The 19,967-nt window shown below is 43.1% G+C and overlaps 1 protein-coding gene across 1 annotated transcript in view; it reads right to left on the reverse strand.

Annotated features, from left to right (window-relative positions):
* The window catches only part of SMOC2 (SPARC related modular calcium binding 2), a 181,429-nt gene that overhangs the window by 51,151 nt on the left and 110,311 nt on the right, over nt 1–19,967 (reverse strand). The window contains exon 8 of the mRNA XM_087424947.1: nt 4,879–5,065. Coding sequence (XP_087281073.1) covers nt 4,879–5,065 — 187 coding nt within the window. The remainder of the gene's footprint in view (nt 1–4,878; nt 5,066–19,967) is intronic.

Here is a 19,967-nt window from a genome sequence, read left to right on the forward strand (position 1 = left end):
AGATACTTGGAAAATGTGAACGACAAATCGGAGCCGGTCAGGAGGGGGTGCAGGTGGAATGTTCTGAATCCAGAGGCCTGCTGGTTCTCAGGGAGTGAACAGGCTTCCCCTGAGTCCTCCTCCTCTCTTTCTGCCCTATTTTCCTTTTTCACTCTCTAAGAAAGGGACGCAAGATCATATTTACTTCATGCGGATCATTTCAGATTCTTATTTTTCATTATTTCTTGTTTTCCCACCATAGAAAACAAAAGAAAATGAGATTGCTCCCTGAAAGGATATTTTTTTAGTGTTCTCCCACTGGCGCCCAGAGAGCAGGGGCCAGTCCTAGAGGGATGGGTCCAGCCCGGCTGTAACAGATCCTGGCAACCACGGGCTCCTCCGGCCGCTCGTGCCCTGAATAGCCTCATTGATACCAGAAAACTTAACACCCCACTCACACAAACTTAATATGTCTTTCTGAAATGCTGTTTTTGAAATTAGAGCCCCTGACACACTCCGACAAACACTTAAGCTATCACGTTTTAAACAAATGCCATTAACTCCTATTCTTTTGAAATGCCGTGGGGCTCAGCACAGATGGCAGAGAAACTATGGTCACAAGAAGGTGCGCACGGGGCACAAGGACCCGTTACCCCACCAGGGCATCTTCTCTCCCACCTGGGGCTGCAACAGGTAGATGGGGCCAAAGTTCACCAAGAGAAGATGCGTAAGGGAAGCCGGCTGATGAGGGGACTGCTGAGCTCTCATTTCTACTTATGCGTGTTAAATTTGGAGAACTTGGGCACACTCTCAGGGCTGAAATCTTCACTTCAGGCTGTAGGTCAGCGTCTGCAGAGTTAGAAGAGGTTGGAATTGATGCCTATCTTGGCACTGACATCCTTCACAGCCAACAGCCATTGAAATGTGAGCTGTAAAAAGACAAGCCAACATCCCAGCACCTGGTCCATTAGGTAGAAGCCAATGATGGGATTTCCAGTGGAAAACAAAGTGCCCGTCCATTCTCAGGGCCACCTTGTTTCTGAGAATGTCAGAGAGCACACCTCGGCACAGCCACAGGCTGCTCCGTCATGTTAGAAAGTTGAACTGTTAATAGCATCTCTGTGTGGAGCCTCCAAAATGCTTAGGAGTCAACGCTCATGTCCTTCACATGGTTGATAAGACATCGTATCATTTCCAGTCCCCCATTCTGAGTGGTTTAACTTGGAAGCAACCTAGAAGCTAGCCATGCTGGATGGTCACTCTGGTTTGGTTCCAAATTTGGGTTGGTATCCTAGCACCAATGCTGGCATAAAAAGATATATTTAAACGGCAATGTCCTGCTCCTTTTAAAGAATACTGTGAGATGCTGTAATTGGCAGGAATGGCAATCTCAAGAAATAAAGTTAATGCCTTTGAAATCTCAAATAAAAACATGCAAATTCGTTGTTGATATCCATCGGCATTCTTTTCAGTAGTGTTTATTTTAACTTATTTGTATAAGAAAAAAACGAACATCTCTTGACTGTCTGGTTGCCCATCAGATACCAGGCTCTCTGCCAGGGAGAAATGCGATTTTGTGCTCACGTGGCCACGTGCACATGGCCGGAGAGGAGATGGGCTCTGCAGCCAGGGAACGGGGGCTGCCCTAAATCAAGGTAAGAACAGCCTGCAGTCTGATGGCAGATGAATAAGCCCTTCATCAGCCATCGAGAAAGGGAAAGAGAAATCTCTGTGTTCTGGGTCCTAGTGTAGTAGCTGGCAATCAGCCTGAGCCACATCTAATCTGATAGCCCATTCCCACTCTCCCCACTGGGAATCGGTGGCCAGGTTGGAACCTGCCCCTCTCCTCCCAGCTCCTGCTCTACCGTGCGTGGTGCGGGCTCACACAGCTGCTGGGCTCCGGGCCACAGGGAGCTGTAAACTGTGGCCAAGATGTCAATTTTGACACAAAAAAGCAAGGGAACCACGGGGTCCACCTCCTATTTCTACTTGGATGATCATCCCAACTGGAAATTCTGCACTGGAAGGGAGCTACTCTCTGCCTCGGGTAGGCAAAACAGTGTGTGTTTACTGCCCTGGGCACAAGTCTACGACAAAATGCATGCTTTTTAATTATCTTGCATGCTAACACGAAGAGAAGAGAGCTAGCTTATAATGACAATGCATTTTATATTTATGGCTTCTTATCTTTGTTGGCTTTTTAAATTATTCTTCCCCATCAGAAGATATAAATATAGAGGATGACTGAGGAAAACAAAACTTGAACTATCTACCCAAATATAAATCAAAACTATAAAGTCTCTCCCTGGAACTGCTTATTTCAGAATATCAATAAGAAAATAGCATTTATGCAACAGAGGGTGTTTAGTAATGCAGAAGACTCTGCACCATTGCTGCTCAATCACAGTAGAATCAGCGGTAGATGAGGGCGTGTGAAGCTGGCCCTAGCTAATCAGATATCCTTTAACGTTGATGATTTTGACTCATTTCCTGATATCCATGCCTCCCTAGAGATCAGGTTAAACCAATTCCATTTTTCTTGCCCATGATGGGTTTAGCCACGGCCCTTCCCCCGCCAGCAGAGGCCTGGTCATGGGATGACCTTCTGGCCAAGTAGAGAGAGGGGAAGTCCAGCAAGCACTGAGGGTCAGTAGAGAGGGTTTCCTTGCTGTCAAAAAGAGTGACAACATACGTTGTCATGGCTGCAGATGATGCTTCTAGAAACCACGACAGGAACGAGCCACAGAGCGAGCCAGTAAGTTGAAGACGGCAGAGCAGAAAGAACAAAAGTGGCTTATTAAAATTATGTCCTGGAACTGCTGAAATAATATGGACTTCCCTTCGCCTTCGAACCTGGTGAGTTGGTGAATTTCGGGGCTGGCTGAGGGTGAAGACTTTCCGTACCCGCAGTGGAGAGCAGTGCGCTGTCGAGAATGTTTGCTCTCTGACATCCTCAAGCACAGTATAAAGCCCCTGAGAAAGGAGACCTTCTCTCCTTATTCAACACCACATCCTCAGTCCTTAGAACGCTGCTTGGAGATCACTGACAATAGAATTTGTGACGGATGAAGGAATGAATGAATGAAGGAAGGAATCAGTGAGATAAAAATACAGCAGGAGTCTAAGGGGCTTCTCCATTGGGTTCAATTTAATGCTGTTTCTTGAAATTCAAACAAGAGAGAGTTATTCTGTCTTGTAGGCAAAAATAGGGAAGATGAGAACTTGATGCTTTTCCCCTGGCATGAAATCCCAATAAAGTCCAGGCAGAATGAAATCAGGACGGACGGAGGGGAGAGGTTATGATGTTTCTTGCCCCATCGTAATGTAAAACCATCCACAGGTTCTTTAGGATAACATTATAAATGCTGAGCTCATCATTTCAGAGCCCATTTGAGGAGTTGTGGTTTTGACAGCTTAAGGATTTTTTTTGGCCAGTGCTAAGAAACATCTGCCAGCGACACTTGGCCCCTGTTCTAGAGGCGAGGCTGAGGGGCCGGCACGGCAGTGGAACAAGCCCCGGGCTGGGGAACAAGCGCCCCCACTTAAATACACACGAAACAAGCCAGAATTTTACATACCCAGAATTATTGTTTCCCAAAAAACGTTTCTTAGAAAACAGCACTCCGTATAACCAAAAAACAATTTCTCACACCAAAACTCTGAAAAGATTTACATCCTCTTCAAGCCTCACAGAGCACACTTGTTTGACGACCTCTCGTCACAGCCCTGCAGAAGCTGAACCTCCGCCGCTGGAACACCCTCGCCGGGGGCTGGAGGCTGCTCACTGGCTGCAGCCGTGAGCGCCATGTGGAGGGCGTGTGTCTGCGCAGCGCGGCCGCCACAGGGGACGCGCCGCCACGAAGGACCAGCTTTAGCACCACCGTGTTATTGCGATTTCCAGAGCAGGGCTCCCAGGAGACTGGTTTCATTGAAGGAGCCAGACGGCGGACCAGGTGTGTCTGGACTTCATCGTGACGAAGTGTTTATGAGCTGGTGTCTGTCCTTCCTGCTCCTGCAATCACATTGGCATGTCTTCTCCTCTGAATGCCACACTCATAGTCACACTTGAAAAAGAGGGGGAAATCATCTAGGAAGTGTCAAAACGCTCAAGCCCAGATGCTAGAGATGACATCAGTGGCTAAATTTGATAACACTTGAGAGAGATTTTGTTCTATTTGTAAACTATTTTTATATAAATCTATGAAAAATCAAAGGTCAATTCATATAACAGAAAGCTGCAAAAACATCTTCCCTCCCATTTACACTGTTTCCACGAACAAATAGCACGCATTCTGCAGGTGCTACTGTGAAATTATTTGCCTTGGTCAGACTCACACCAAACACGAGTAAGCTGCTCTGTATCTTGGGCCCTCGAGTAACTTCTCCTCTCGCCTTTAGCACATTCTCGTTTTTTTTTTTGAAGTGGTAATTTCAGGACACAAATATTTTTATGTTACACAAAGCCATTTAGGGCAATCAGTCCTTTCCGCTTGTGGCATGTGAGGCTGCTTTGCCAACCCCAGGAACAGAAGGGAGCTGCAGCTGACACTTGGCACACTCTGAGTGCCCGCACAGCTGCAGACGCCAGAGCCACCTCGCACAGCTCCACCTGCATGCAGAACAACAGGAGCAAACGTCGCCTCAAAATGTCAGCCCTCAGGGCTCTCATGATGTCGATCGTACAGTCAGCTCCTGGTCGCTGTCAGGGAACCGTTTCCTCTACTTTCCGATGGCCAAAGCCATCCATCTCTGCAGGCACCCTGCACAGAGAGTGGGGCCAGGTCTACACTGTCCCAGCAAGGTCTGGGGGTGTGGGTATCCATGCCAGTGGAAACTGGAGGGCTCTGCCTTGCCTGGTTTCCCGCCCCACGCCTCCCCCACCCCCGAGAACAGCTTTACCTGGTGGACGTGCCGGGGATGGGCCGTCCAGTGTCCACCAGGACGCACCAGCAGTAGCCCGTGGAGGGGTGGCACTGCACCGGCTTGTAGAGGCCGCCGTGAGCGCACTCAGGGATCACCACGTTGTCGTTCTTGGGCTGCCTGGCCTCTTCCAGCGCCGACTGCTGCTCCTGGTCACACGAGGACACTGGAGTGACAAGGAGACAGGTGTGAGCACGCAGCCCGTAGCTAGTCACCACGGAGCCTGCGGAGAGAGGCAACGGAAAAGGCGCAGGAGCCTGGGAGGAGAAAGGGGCACCGGCTGCCAAACGGAGAAAGGAGAGAGAAAGGGGCCAGAAGCACGGGCATCCCTTTCTCAGTGTGTCCGAGGCTCCTGCTGCCACTTCTCTGTCAACGGTGAGAGCCGGCGGTCATCGTGGATACACAATCTACCAGTAGATCTGACGCCCCATGGATTCTCGGTCACGTGACAGCCAGGCACCGGGGCAGACACCTGTCTAATGAGTCCTGTCGACCCTCCTACCACTTTCCCAATATGCCGTCGGTCACCGTTCATACCCACCAGGAGGGGACCCAGAAGAACATCCACTCCCCCAGCCTCCACCTCCCCAGGTCTGGCTGAGGCTGAGTCCCAGCAGAGAAGGCTCTTGGTGTCTAAAATGCGATCAACCCCACACAGCTGGAATCTCAGCTACAGTGCTTCTTAGAGAGGCTAAGTTACTGGAAATTAGTGAAGAAGAAGAACGGGTATTCTCATTCAGTTCTGTGTGCCAGGCATTGTGCTATGTAAGTTCTGAAACTCGTTCACATAAAAACAAAATAATTACTTAAAAAAATTCCAGTACCAGGCATTGCAACATATAGAGGCTTATCTCTTTTTGTGTTAACACACTCAGTTTCTCCTTTGTATTTAGACAGGATCTAACTTATATCCATGTTCTGCCGCAAATAGTTAAACTGAGAATGCCTTAGAACGTGTGTGTATTTAGACAGCCTGAAAGAAGCACGTTCTCAATATAAAAGCACAGTGGGACATCTGGATACTCTCCCAAATTGTCACCCCAACCAAGGAGAGAACAGGAGAAATATACACTCACAACACACACTCCAAATGCCCAAGATCCTTGAGATAAAGGTTATTGGCTGGCGTCCTCACCACAGAAGAGAAATGGATGATCCATGATGACCAGTACGAAACAGGGAGCTATGCTTCCACATCCATCACCCACCCTCCACTGAGGAATCTCACCAACTCCACCAAATCCACTCATCCTTGCACACAAGACAATAGATAGCTGTGGATCACTTGTGCAAGTTCCAGAGTAAAACTGCAAATTTACAGAAGCTCATTTTTAGAGCAGGACTGCTCACGCCAAAGTCCTCCCTCCCTCTCTCTCTATAAATAATATATATAATATAACCTATATTTAATATATAGATTATCTAATTTATCTTCTGTTGGCGAATATAGCTTGTTGTATAAAGGAGCCTGTGTACTGCGTGTGCGCACACACTCTGCAGGGTTCTTTTACAAACGAGCTATAGGACGCAATTGATGGTTAACTACTGAAAACACACAAATAAAAAAGAAACTCTAAACTCAGCTGAAAAATCAAAAAGAAATGAAGATAAGAGTTTGTTAAAAGTGTGATTCGAATCAATAGAGAAAAGGTTCTGCTCTTCTGTCTCTTTTCCTTTTAATTAAATGTTCCCACAACCTTCAACAACACTCAGGTTGGATAAGACGCTGTGCCTGACAGTTAATTCAGGTGCAAACGCCGCGGCTGTGCTGCTGTGCGGTTTGGAGCTTGTGGCATCCGTCTTTGCCCGAGGCCCCAAGGCCCTGTGAGAAAGCAGGCCCTCCAGGGTTAGAGATCCCGCCGGGCACGAGAGCCCCTCAAGGCCACCCTCTGGGTCTACATCTGGAATGCGACCCGTGGCTCCTTCACGGAGGGCTCTCCCCTCAGTGGGTGTCTAGGCCACAATTAAGCTCAACATGTAAGAAACTCTCGTGGGTACAGTGAGGATTCTGGATGGAACCAGACAGGTGAGGGACCGGGCATCACTTCACAGACCTCCCCCCACCCACCGTTCATAAAAACCAGGACAACAATGTGAGTCTGCGGCCACGTTTTTAGTCTTAGGTTGCAAGCACCAAGGCCATTTGTAAGCATTTTTCAAACATTTTTATTGAAATTGGTGCTGGACCAGGATAATCATTTTCTACTTCTTTCAATTTTGTCACCAACTTTTATTTAAAGTGTTGCTGAACCAAAGGGGTGAAAATCCTACACGCCCAGCTTATTTTTGAGTGTATTTAAACCAGTCTTAGATCATGAGCACAGTGCGGTATATAAGAAAAGTGTAATGACAGAAGTGAATATGCAATAAATTTCTAGAAATGACCATGAGACTGACTTGCTGTTAATGATAAGCAAGGCCTTATCTAACAACATCTAACACTTGGGGAACAAGACAGTGACTATTTATTTAGTGTTCCATGTGCTAGCCCTGCACTGAACTTATTTCACGGGTTTTCTCATTTCTCATGACATCCCCTTTGACAGAGGAGAATTCGGAGGCACGGATGGGTCACCAGGGCAAGGCTGCGCAGTGAGCAAGGGGCTGCCTGAGAACTCAAACCCAGAGCCATCTGACCTGGAAGCACACCTGCTTGACAGGCTGTACTCTGCTCCCGCAGGTGCCCCGCTGCTTCAGGGCAGATTAATGCACACGCCTTCCATCTGACGCTGAGTTAAACAAGCTCTAAACATTAGCCAATGCCGTCAGCTATTCATACTCTTCAGCATCATCCTGAACAAAAGCAGGTCACCACCTGAAAGCAGCAGAAGCCGTCACCTGCCCACACTAATCACAGTGACAGGAGTCCACTCCACTCAGTCCTCCTGGGATGGTAACGAAGTTGAGTCAAATACAATAAGGTGGAGAATACTTCATTCTTCACTAGAAATCCACGTATGGTTTAAAATATAATTTAAAATACATTCAGCATGTAATATTCCAAATGTTCCTGTTCTGGAAACTTCCAGCCTAAATACATGGCATTAAAAATTAACACTGGCAAATTAAATCTCCCTCCTCACTCATTTATAAGAATGCCAAATTTGGGCCCTTGTTTGAATTTCATCTTTGGAGTGGGGTTTCTCTGGGTGTGGCCTCTGCACCACTGAACCAGAGTCATCCCAAATGAGCATCCCACCATGCAACCACTCACCCTCTGACTCCAGGAGGCTGGGAGATTAAATTTTATCCATTAAACCAGAAAGCCGCTGAGTCTCAGAGACGGCAGGGCCCTCGGTCAGCCCTCATTTCGTGGAGGAGCTACGGGGAACTAAGCCTGCTGTTCACGGTCAGACACTCGGCAAATAACAGAGCAGTCCTTGACCCCAGGCCCACACGTCCGAGGACACGCTCTCTCCCTCACCTTGAGCTGTCTTTTGGGATCTAAAAATTACATTCTTTTGCTTTCACATTTCTCCTTATAAAGGAAAAGAAAAAGCCAATACATTGGATGAATATATTTGAAATAAAATCTTTATAGCACTTTTCTGCTTATCAAGATTTTTCCATAAATTATGTTTCAGCCTGCTTATAGTTTAAAGAGATTTTATGACCATAAATGTGACTTCAAACAGGTGGAAAACAGCACCAGGCTGAGAAAGAGCGCACGTCTGTGTCAATGCAGCCACAGCTGGAGCTGGGCGGAGTGGCACTGGGGGGGTGATGGTGCCTGACTCAGATCATGTCAGAAGAACTGAGGGAGGTTAGATATGCAGAGTGGGGCATATAGACCGTGTTTTATGATTGTTAGCTATTATTTTCACTATGTTTCCAGTGCTGAAACAGTGACTGGCATATAACAGGCACTCGATAAATTTATTTTGAGATAATAAATTGTAGTTATGACAATAATAGTTAGGAAATCATCGATATTTTAGCTTCTGTAATAACTCCATTTACAATATGAGGATCACCATATATGAAATTTTGTGATTAGTCCATCTACTGACTATATTATCAAATGCTATTAGATCTTTTTGAAGCATATAATTTCTGCATATGTACTGGAAGAACATAGAAATAAAGGTTACCTTTTAGATTCTCCCATGTTCCTAACAGTGACTTCCCTACTATGGGTTCCTGGGGTGACTTCAGCCTCCTGGAACAACAGATGAGGAAGATAGAAGCTAAATTGTTCTGGCTGTCCAGGTCGACATTTTTTTTTTTTTTTCCTGAGGAAGATTCGCCTTGAGCTAACATCTGTTCCCAATCTTCCTCTTCTTGTATGTGAACTGCCACGACAGCATGGCCACTGACAGACGAGAGGTGTAGGTCTGCACCCGGGAACCAAACCCAGGGCCACCGAAGTGGACCATGCTGAACTTAACCACTAGGCCACTGGGGCTGGCCCAGGTCAACATTTTGTAGGAAGATCTCAGAGCCCACAGATCATTCAAATCTCATGTAGGTGCTAAATCGTTTCCATGAGCAAGAGAGGAAGGAAGATATTGGCCCTTGAGCACACAGCACGCACTCCCGTTCCTAATAGCGGGAGCTCTCATTCCTGTTGTGGGAACCACCTCTGCGCTCTCAGCTCAGGCTGCAGAGAAGCAGGCAGTGTACCCAGCTGTGGCCTCTTAATGCTCTCTCTCTCAGGATGTGAACGTTGAGGAGGCTGGCAATGGGTTCTCTGTGAGTGTCCGGACCACAGGAGCCCACTCGAGGACACTGAGCTGTCTGAGCTGCCCTCTGCTCTGCAAGGCCTCCATGTATTTCCAGTTGTTCCCTGTGGCTTTCGTTACCCAAAATCAGATTTTGGGGGTCTATAAGTTAAGAACCTTAAATAACAAAGTTGTGCTTATAAGACAGTCCAACATTAGGATTAGGCATTTGGTTTTCAGCAACAGTAATTAATACTCTATTGATTTGGTGCACCCAACAAATATTGGTTGCAGAACCCATCTGCCTCAGGCACTGTTCTGGGTGCTGGAAAGATCACCCATGTAGGCAATTTGTAAATGCACAGTTTACCTCTAATACATAAAAATAACCAACGGCCACTGAGTTTCTTATAACGTCACCACCCAATTCCTTTAAAATTTCATTTTGATTGTTTCCTACAAGTTCTGCACTATCTTGTACACTCTAGATTTTGCTCAGCACATAGATAGATACATAAATAAAACCCTTGCATTCGATGGACACCTCAAAGAGGCTTTCCCTCCAGCTGTACCTTGGAAAGCGGCATGAAATAAAAATGACAGTGATTCCTATTTCTTTCTGAATCACCGGATAAGTGACTTGAGATTGTGTGAAGGAACTAAGGAAGACAGGGGCTGAGCTAAATGTGTTCAGGGGTAACTGGCTGTTGCTCTTGAGAAGCCCTCAAAGCAGTTAGCCCGTCACTAAATGGAATTACGTGGTGGGAGGACCCGCTGAGGGTGAGGGCTGCTCTTCCGACAGGCGCTCCTGGAAGACACACTGCTCCCTCCAATGCTCACTGGCCCCTCTTCAAAAATGTTATTAGTGAACAGAATTTATGGTGTGATTATCTGGGCACAAAATACTTTTCATGCACTATCCAAGGACATACTGTATCTATAGAAATGGTTGTGGAAAATACTTGAAATGTCCCTTTTGAGGATTTTATGTCATATTTGAGGGCTCATTATAAGCAAAATAGGATTGATTAAGGCAACGATCTCTTAAAATTTGCCAAGAATGTTGTAAAATTAGACAATATTCTAGCCAAGTCAGAAGAAATTTCCTGTTTGTTTGTATAAACATCTTGGCTGATTCAAATTGCTAACTTAGGCAACTTTTTTTGGTAAACCTGGCTCCGTGTGGGGAATTCAAGCTTATTGGAGAAATGAGGCAATTATGTTTTCTTTTAGTAAGGGCCAAAATGAAGGAAGAAGATCTTCTTTAGACAAACTCAGGATGGCCCTTGGCGGGGCTCAACAGGGCATGAGTTACACATCTGAGAGTCGCCCTCTTCTCTAAGACAGCCCAGCTCCCAGGGGAAGTGACCACTCATTTCTGCACCAGGTCCCGAGATAAGCAAAAGGAAGAAATTCCTCTTCCAGGGTTCTCTCTGGCACAGACACCCCTTGTTCCATAAAGCACATTCATCGCACCTATGAAAGGAGATGAACGGAGACAAAACTCACAGGAAGTCATATTTCTCTGCAATACCGGAAGCTTCCAATCATCGAGATACACACGAACATGACCTCAGGAGGAACCCAAGAGGACAGATCTCAATGGCAGTTTAGAAAAATGTCAGTGAGGCCCCATAACGTATTAGCAAAGGGACAGGAACAGGGGAATTGTTAGTCAAATAAAGACAAGAGCAATGGTGGTGGAAATAAGGAAGCAAAGAAGGAAGGAGAGACTGTTCAAAGGAATGTGACGAAGTTGATGTCCAGACTGCTGAGGGCCCGAAAGCAGGACCTGGAGGCAGACAGGCCTCTGACGGGCTGGATCTGCCAGGGCCATGGAGGGGATCAGAGCTGCAGTTTAGAAACAATGATATTATTAAAAGTTAGGTTTGAATCCACTCCAAGAGAATGACCATCAATGGAGAAAAAGAAAGTTTGGGATTCTGGAAATAATTCAGCAAGAAAATGAAATAATTAATGCTAACAAAATTCAAGGTGTAATATCCATTTTATTATATTAGACAAAAATATTTCAGTTTTCTTTCCCACTCAGAAGGGTTTTAACTACGTAATTTTCTCTTATACATCTTATACCAGATGTTGAGGAGTTAATGTATGAAGGAAGAATTGAAAAAGAAGAGAATAGAAGGAATTTTAATATGACGGCATTGAAGGGCCAAGGAATGTAAGATGTGTCGAAAGAAGCCACTGAATCTATCCAAGGGGAGCCGCCCAGAGAGAGACCCCATTGGAGAAACATGCCGTGGGAAAACGAGTAGTTGAGACGTTATTTAGAATTGATGATTGGGTTGAATAAAGATTTTTTTCTAATAAAAGAGCCCTGAATATACTTCGAAGTGGACAAAGAAAAACAAGCCTTTGGAATAAATCAGGTTCCTGTTCCCGCAGAATTAGGAAGAGAATGGGAAACTCCCAGAGCAGTCATCAGAGATGGGACAGCTTTTCAGAGCCACTATCACGTCACAGGAGGAGATCAAGTCCTGGACCAGGAATCAGGCTCTGCCTGCTTCTCTCAGTCACTGAATTATTAGCCTGATGAACTCCAGCAAAATTGAAGCTCACAGATTCAGTATCCTCATCCACACCCATCCTGCTGCCTTGCAGACTCACTGTGTGATTGATGAGAATAATATATACAGTGATAGAGTTCTACACAAAGTATCATTAATATTGAGCAAAACTTTTACATAACCTGTTAGGCATAGAGTCATAAAGAGTAAAAGTTCCTATAAAGACAGACATGAGTCATAACTCAAAAGAAAACTTCAGATATATTCGATATCGTACATGTAAACTTTTTTAAAAATCACATAATCAGCATCAGAATGGGGAAATACTAGATTTTTCTATTAATTCATGGATTCATGCTCATGCTCCATGGTCCTAAATCCCTGGCCTACCAAGTAAAAATATATAAAAATGCCTCAAGTAGTTGACAAGAATTGAAATGGATCATCAGATTTTGGCTACAAGTTCCGCATTTTTTATGTCTGGTAATAGAGGTATCTACTCAAATTTTCAACATTGTATACATATAAATTTATCATGCCACCAAACCTCAACATTCCTTACAAAAGAATAGCCTTCCACTCAGTGTATGAAATCCACTCTCGCTCAAGCCACTGACTTTACAGCAATCTGGATGTTTCTGCTCCTGCCAGAGCATAACTGATGCCCCTGCTGGTACTTGAGTCCCTAAGGAAGTGTGTTAACTCTTCAACATAATTACGATGGTTGCATGTACATTCTTCCATAGCTGGTTCTATTTAAGCTTTTCTAGTTCCAAGCAGTTGTGTCTACACCTTCTCTACTCTAAGAGCTTGTGGATGCTAATAGCGCAGACACTTGCTCTCCTGGGCTACACACCCCATTTTGAGCAGGATTCTGAGAAGTAATTAGCATTCTGGAGAGAGTCTGCCTCAGTATTTTTTCATTAAAGTATTAGACTAGAAACATGAGTACAATTCTAATTTGCTTCTACAAATTTTAAGTTCTACAATCACATAACAACTCTGTATTTTTAGAAAGCTACCTCTGTAAATTTGGTAGAACGTCCATTAAAAAAATATAGGTTTATTTCCCAAACTAGCAATAGATTTCTTATATGATTACAAGGTGTCTTGACAGTTTGTTCAAATAATCTGACAACCAAAGGGAATTTAGATTATAACAAATGGCTGCCAGATATTTATGAACTTAAAGTAAAAACTCTTAAGTGATGATCTCATTAAATGTAGGCTACATGGTTTTATGATGATGATAACGGAAGCATTTTCATCAGAAGCAATAACAAATCACATCCATTCTTAAAAAAATAAAGGTCTTTGGTTAGATTTAGCCATATTTCAACAAGATGCATGCTGAGTATGTAAGTTTTTTTGTAACCTTTTTGTTAGGTCACTTTCTTGAGAGCTTTGCATTAATATTTTATTGTTCACTTTCCAACAGGTACGGAATCCTGAGAAGCTTTTAAAAAAACAAGAATACTTGAAACTGTGTATTTGCCCATCTCCATGTCCACCACCATAGACAGAGAATTCTGATGCCAGTAGCTCGTCATGAGGTGCTCATCACTTCTTCTAGATCAGTTTTAGTTTGTTCTACACTTAGTCACCTGTACACATTGCAAGGAATCCCCTCCTGGTCTCAATTCTCCACACCAGGTTTGCTGCTGTTGTTTGTGATGTCAGGGAGTGTTGCTTGGCTGTTGGTTGGTTGTTATTGTTACTTGTTGCAGGAAGCTGTGTCCTTTTCTCCACATAATAATCTGCTCTTGGAACGTTTTGTTTTCCCAGACATACCTCGTTTTTAAAGAATTGCATAAAATTGCTATTGAACCACAGCCAATGCCTTAAGAGTTCTTCAGAAATTATCACAGTTATTGACGGGGTGTCTGGATATTACCCCAAGAGTCCTCACCCTCACCCATCATGTTCACATTAATTCATGTCTGATTTATACTGACAGATTCTATTTTCTAGATGCACTCTCATCTTATTATTTATTTCTATGTTGAGTCATGAAGAGGCAATTAAGCAAATTTAATTTCCAAACTCAAAGAGTTTTTATTTAATCCTCTAGTAATGCTTCCAAAAATTTGGCAGGCTGCACAGTGTGAAATGGAGAAGATGAATCAAGAAGGAAGAAAGAGAGTCAAGCCTCATTTCAGCCCGACCTGCTCCACGGCTTCAGAAGAGTCATGTAAATATTGGGAACCCCCTGTCAAATGGGTGTCACACCTGTCTAACTGGCTCATGAGATTGTCAGGAGGAGCTAACGGAATAAGATATGCGTGCACTTACAAAGAGGATCAAGTGTCTTGCAAAATTGAAGAGACTATCTAAAATACTAAAAATAATGCTCAATAATTCTTTTAGACATTATAACAACATTATACCCTAAATGCAAATGTTTTCAGTTACGGTAAAACTATGTATATGTAAAAAGAATCTAAAGCATCTACAAAGAAAAACACTGCTAGAATTAATAAGTGAGTATAGCAAGGTCTCAAGATATAAAGTCAATACACAAAAATCACCTGTATTTGTACATACAAGCAATGAACAACTGGAAAATTAACATTTTTAAATGGCATTTGCAGTAACATCAAAACACAAAATACTTAAGAATAAATTCATGAAAAAATGTGCAAGACATTGAAAACTAAAAAGCACTGCTGAGAAAAATTGAAGGAAATCTATATAAATGGAGAGAGATACATCATGTTAATGGATTAGAAGAGTCCCTCATGTATAATGTTAATTCTCCCCAAACTGATCTGTGGATTCAACATAATTGCTATCAAAATCCGAGGAAGCTCTTTTGTAAAAATTGACATTTTGGGTTTAAAATGTATATGGAAATGCAAGACCTAAAATATCCAAAGCACTCTTCCAAAGAACAAAGTTGGAGGACTAATATTACCTTATTTGAAAAGTTATTATAAAGCTGCTTATCTAGACAGTATGTTATTGGAATAAGGATAGTTACATAGATTAATGGGAAAAAATAAAGAGTTCATAAATAGACACAAAAATATATGTTCACTCGATATTTAACAAGGCACCAAAGCAATTCAATGAGCCTTTTAAACAGTGATTCTACAACAACGGAATGTCTATATGCCAATAAAAAAATAAAGCCTAACTCACAACACATACATTTATTTGAGATGAATTAGAGATCTAAACACAAAAGCTAAACATATGAAACCTCTAAAGAAAATATGGAAGATGATCTTTGTGACATTGGGTTAGACAAAGATTTTTAGGGCAGACACAGAAGACACTAACTGAAAAAGAAAAATTTGGTGAACTGAACTCTGCTAAATTTTAAAACTGGTACTCACAAAAAGACACCATGAAGAAAGTGAAAAGGTGAGCCATAGACCAGAGAAAATGCCCCTCATGCATCTATCTGACAAAGATTTAGTTTATATAAATACCTCCTACATATCAACAAAAAAGAAAAATAATCCAATTTAAATTGGGTGAAGATTTAAACAGACACTTCAAAATGAAAGATATATGATCGAACCATAAGCACTTGAGAAAACTGCCTGGCATCATTAGTCATCAGAAAAATGCAAATTAAAACCACAAGGAGATACCACTGCCTGCCTACTGGAGTGGCCCCAGTTAAAAACACCAGCAACGCCAAATGCTGGCAAGGCTGTGCAACAGCTGGGGCCCTCTTTACACGAGTGTGAAATGATATGACCCCTTCAGAAATCTTCTCTTAGGTATTTCCCCAAGAGTAATTAAAGTGTACATTCACAAAAGGACTAGCGCAAAGTGTACATGGCAGCTTTATCTATAATAGCCCAACCTGGAAGCAACTAGAATGTCCATTAACCAGAAAATGCACAAATTGAGGTATATGCATACAACATACAATTATGCATATAATTACAGAGATAAACGAGTAATACATATAACCAACAAGGATGAATCTCAAAACTATCATAACGAGCAAAAAACACTGAAAGAGGTATATACTGCTGTATATCCTTTACATGAAACTCTAGCCCTGGTAGAAGTAACAGAGTGGTGGAAATCAAAACAGGAGTTGCCTTCAAGGAGGCATTGACTGGGAAGGAGCCTGAGGGAGCTTGCCCAAGGGATGGACACGTTCTCTGTCATGTGTAATGTGCAGTTACAGGGGATACCTGTAACTATCAGGTTACTATCAGATAGTAACCATCAGATACTATCAAGCTCATCTCACTGTGTATAATATTCCCAGTACACAAATCGAGATCCAAATGAGTCTTAAAAAGTTTTTTTAGTGAGAATAAGATAGGAATTCTAAGAGATGAGAAAATATCGGCCTCATCTTAATTGGCAACATTTTCTTTCTTTTTTGTTACATCTTATGATGGACAGGATCTCAGATTTAAAGATGTACAAAACCATATGTAAAAGTCGATGGTCCCTTCCCAGGAAATAGCACTTAACGAATGGTGAGTCTTTTCTTTCTTTTATTCCAACAGGACTTGTTGTTCCATTATCTACCCACTCTGCTAAACAAACAGTTTTTACCATGAAATGTGCTGTAAAGACCAGGACGTGGGCATCTACACGCCCAGTTTGACTTTAGATACATATAAGACTTGCTTTGTCCCTAACCACGCTGTGGGGCCTGCAAGTCCTGACTTAATTGGCTAAAGACGGTTTTCATGAGGAAGAATGGCTAAGACCACCAGAATGTGTTGAATCTGCTTATGTCTCGTGTACAAAGATCTCCAATTAAGGCTGGAGTGAATCTGCTCCATAAGAACATCTAACTTAGAAGCAATCTTCACGTCCAGGTGAATCTGTTAAACAAACAATTCCCTGAGTCCATCCATCCTCCTCGATCTCCTCCCAGCTTCCCAGGTGTAATTCTTAGTGTCCTGCTTAAATTTCCTCAGCTGGCCTGGAATCTTGTGACTATTGGCTGGGCCGCCTCCCAGATTTTCACAGGCCTGCTGCACTGCTCTGACATGCGTGGACTGGAGTTTGTTTACCTTTGATGGCCTCTGCCAACTCCCAATTACCAGTGCAACCACAACCTGGAAGGCTCGGAAATGCATTATTTCCTTAACTGGTGCTCACACTCTGCAGGGCCCTCAAGGCCCTCCCCACTCCTCCAGTGTCTCCACTGGAGACATATTACATACAGAGTATGTAATTCAGGATAATTACATACTCATTTCCAGGAGTAAATAGATGACACTGTTAGGCCAATCCTCCCTCTCTCCCTATCTCTATCCCTATCTCCCTCCCTCTCCCAAAAACCTGCACGGTTTTTGCAGCTCTCCCTACTTTGTCAGGGTGTCTTCCCTATTCTGTGACTTTGGGCTCAAGCATGTGACCAACACGGCTTGTGGGATGTCTGCAGGCATGAGGCAAGCTGGGGCTCCACATTCGAGTGTGGGTGTGGACCTGCTTTCCTGAACCTCTGCTTTAGCTACGAGAAGAACAGTCCCCAGTTTCCAACTCATGGGAGGAGGACGAGAGACAAATGGAGCTGACCCAGACCCAGAGGCAGCTTAAAGCCTCCTGGCAGAGCCCAGCCAAGATCAACAGATGCATGAGAAATGAACATGTCGTTAATTGCCGCTGACATCCTGGGGCTATTTGTTATGAAGCAGTAGCCATCTGATACAAGTCACTCTATTGTAGGCTTCAGAGGGCAAACCAACATCTTCTATTTTCTTTGCATCTCCTTTTAGTATTTTCAGAATTCTCTCAGAAAACACTCCTAATTAAACCACCAAATATCTTGCTTCTCCAGGCATTTCGGCGCATTCCCTTACAGTACAAGACCCTTGCCTGTAACGTGCATATGTGTAATTACATGTTCATGGAACAGACCTACGCTCAACAAACACCGTGTCTAAGGCTCTGAGCTACCTATGAGGAGCAGGGCTGCAGGGGGGGTCCATGGCAACATATGCACCTGTGGGCAGCAGGGGCCAGATGGGGGCGTGGGGGGGTCCTGAGCCAGGTTAAGGGATTTCCACAAGCATGGAAAACCATGGAAGGATTTTTAAAGGTGCTACAATCAAGTTTGTGCTCTAAAAACCCTGGTAGCAAGCTTTTAGAGAAAGGAGCAGTTCAAGACTCTGTCTTCAGTCCCTACAAGGGATAGTGGGAGCCTGAGTAGTCCGAGGCTACAAGGATACATATAGTATAAAACAACAAGCACCACAGACACTAATAAACCTGGATAAAAACACATAAGTAACTTAGCACAAGAAATTAAACTAAGAGCCAAATTAAAGGTGTAGACCACGTTCTTCAGTGGCCAGGGGTCCCCAGTTCCCGTCTGGAGGCACTCCAGTCATGTGTATATAACCTTGTCAGGATACTGAGTCAATGACGAGCCTTACACCTCTGTTCTACTTGTTTTAAAATGTATATAAATGCTACTGTGGTTCATAAAATGTAAATTGTTCTTTAAAACTGGATACATAATTACTCTGTGAGATTATATATTGTTTCATTGGTGGATACTAAAAGTTTAACTGCTACAGATAAGGGAGGTCTGTGAAGTATTTTGAGGTTTAAAAAGGATGTCACATATAAAAATATTTCAGGGATAAAATAATAAACAGTTTGTTCAGTAGGATCCCACTTATAAAAAGTATATGTGTTTCATGCTTAAAAAAGAGATTGGAGTTGGAAAATTGATAACATTGAGTGGGTATATATGACTACACGCTTTTCTTGTATTAACTTCTTAATTGCACATGGATTCTGTGAGGTGGGATCATTGTCATCATTTTACAAATGCAGAGATTGGATCAGAGAAGGTGAGTCACTTCCCAATCTAGGCCATCAGGTAACGAGTGCCAGAGATAGAATTTGAACTGAGCCATCCTGGCCCCAAAGTCCTGGCAATAATTTGCATTTCTAACAAGTTTCCAGATAATGATGAAGCCATGCATATATTTTTACCTGTCCCAGATTTCAACATATGGGTTTTCATTTTTTCTTAGAATTGATTACTTAATTTTTACACATGTTGTCTTCATCAGTCATGGAATTTCTTGCGGTTTGTTTTTTAATTAAAAAGCACTTAGATGATCAAAGAAGACAAAAAAATAATAAAGTAAAAAGAAGTGACCCCTTAGAATCTGATTCTCTAGAAATGGCAAATTGGGAAGGGGGAGACTTTGAAATTTGTAGTTTTAATGGAATATAATTATCCACATGGGCACTTTGAGTAAAAGACAAAACCAAGGTTCCTGATGCTAAGGCTTTGCCCATAAGTGGCACCTATTTATGATGAGCTGTACAATGTAACTCCAAAGGAACATTTTTAAGACTGGCTTTTTAATACAGGAGTATTGCTATAGTTTTAACAGGCATTGTAGGCCTGGAACTCAGCTTTCTGCAAACTCTCCTTTAATCTTGGTAATTACATAACAAGGTATATATATTGCCATTATGTATTTTCCAAGTGAGGAAATGGAGGATCCAGAAAGTTTTATATCTCACTCAAGATCGCAGAGCTAGGAACAACTGAGTGGGAATTCACACTCACACTAGGGGCAAATAAATGCACGTCCTAACCATGGTGTCCCTGCCTCTCACTACCGTTGAAAGTCGAGCACAAGCCCTCTCTAGGAACACTCACAAAATGGTGAACAGATGATATGGGGAGCTCACATTCCAACTTGTATTTCCCAAAAATAAAGATTTGGATGCAATTCACGGATCCAGTTTCTTTGGAAAGAAAATAGTGATCACGGGTGTCCGTTCTGATTTATTTCTTCCCATATTTATTTCCCATAGCAACAGACCCAGACTTAAGTAACTGTAGGTAGATCTAGAAGTCATTTCCAATCTAAAACACGAGTCCCAGGCCCCTGATAGAGGACGAGAACATAGCACCTTA

The sequence above is a fragment of the Ceratotherium simum genome, chromosome 38, assembly GCF_057802395.1.
Source record: "Ceratotherium simum simum isolate JZ-2026a chromosome 38, ASM5780239v1, whole genome shotgun sequence".
In the NCBI taxonomy this organism is placed as follows: Eukaryota; Metazoa; Chordata; class Mammalia; order Perissodactyla; family Rhinocerotidae; genus Ceratotherium; species Ceratotherium simum.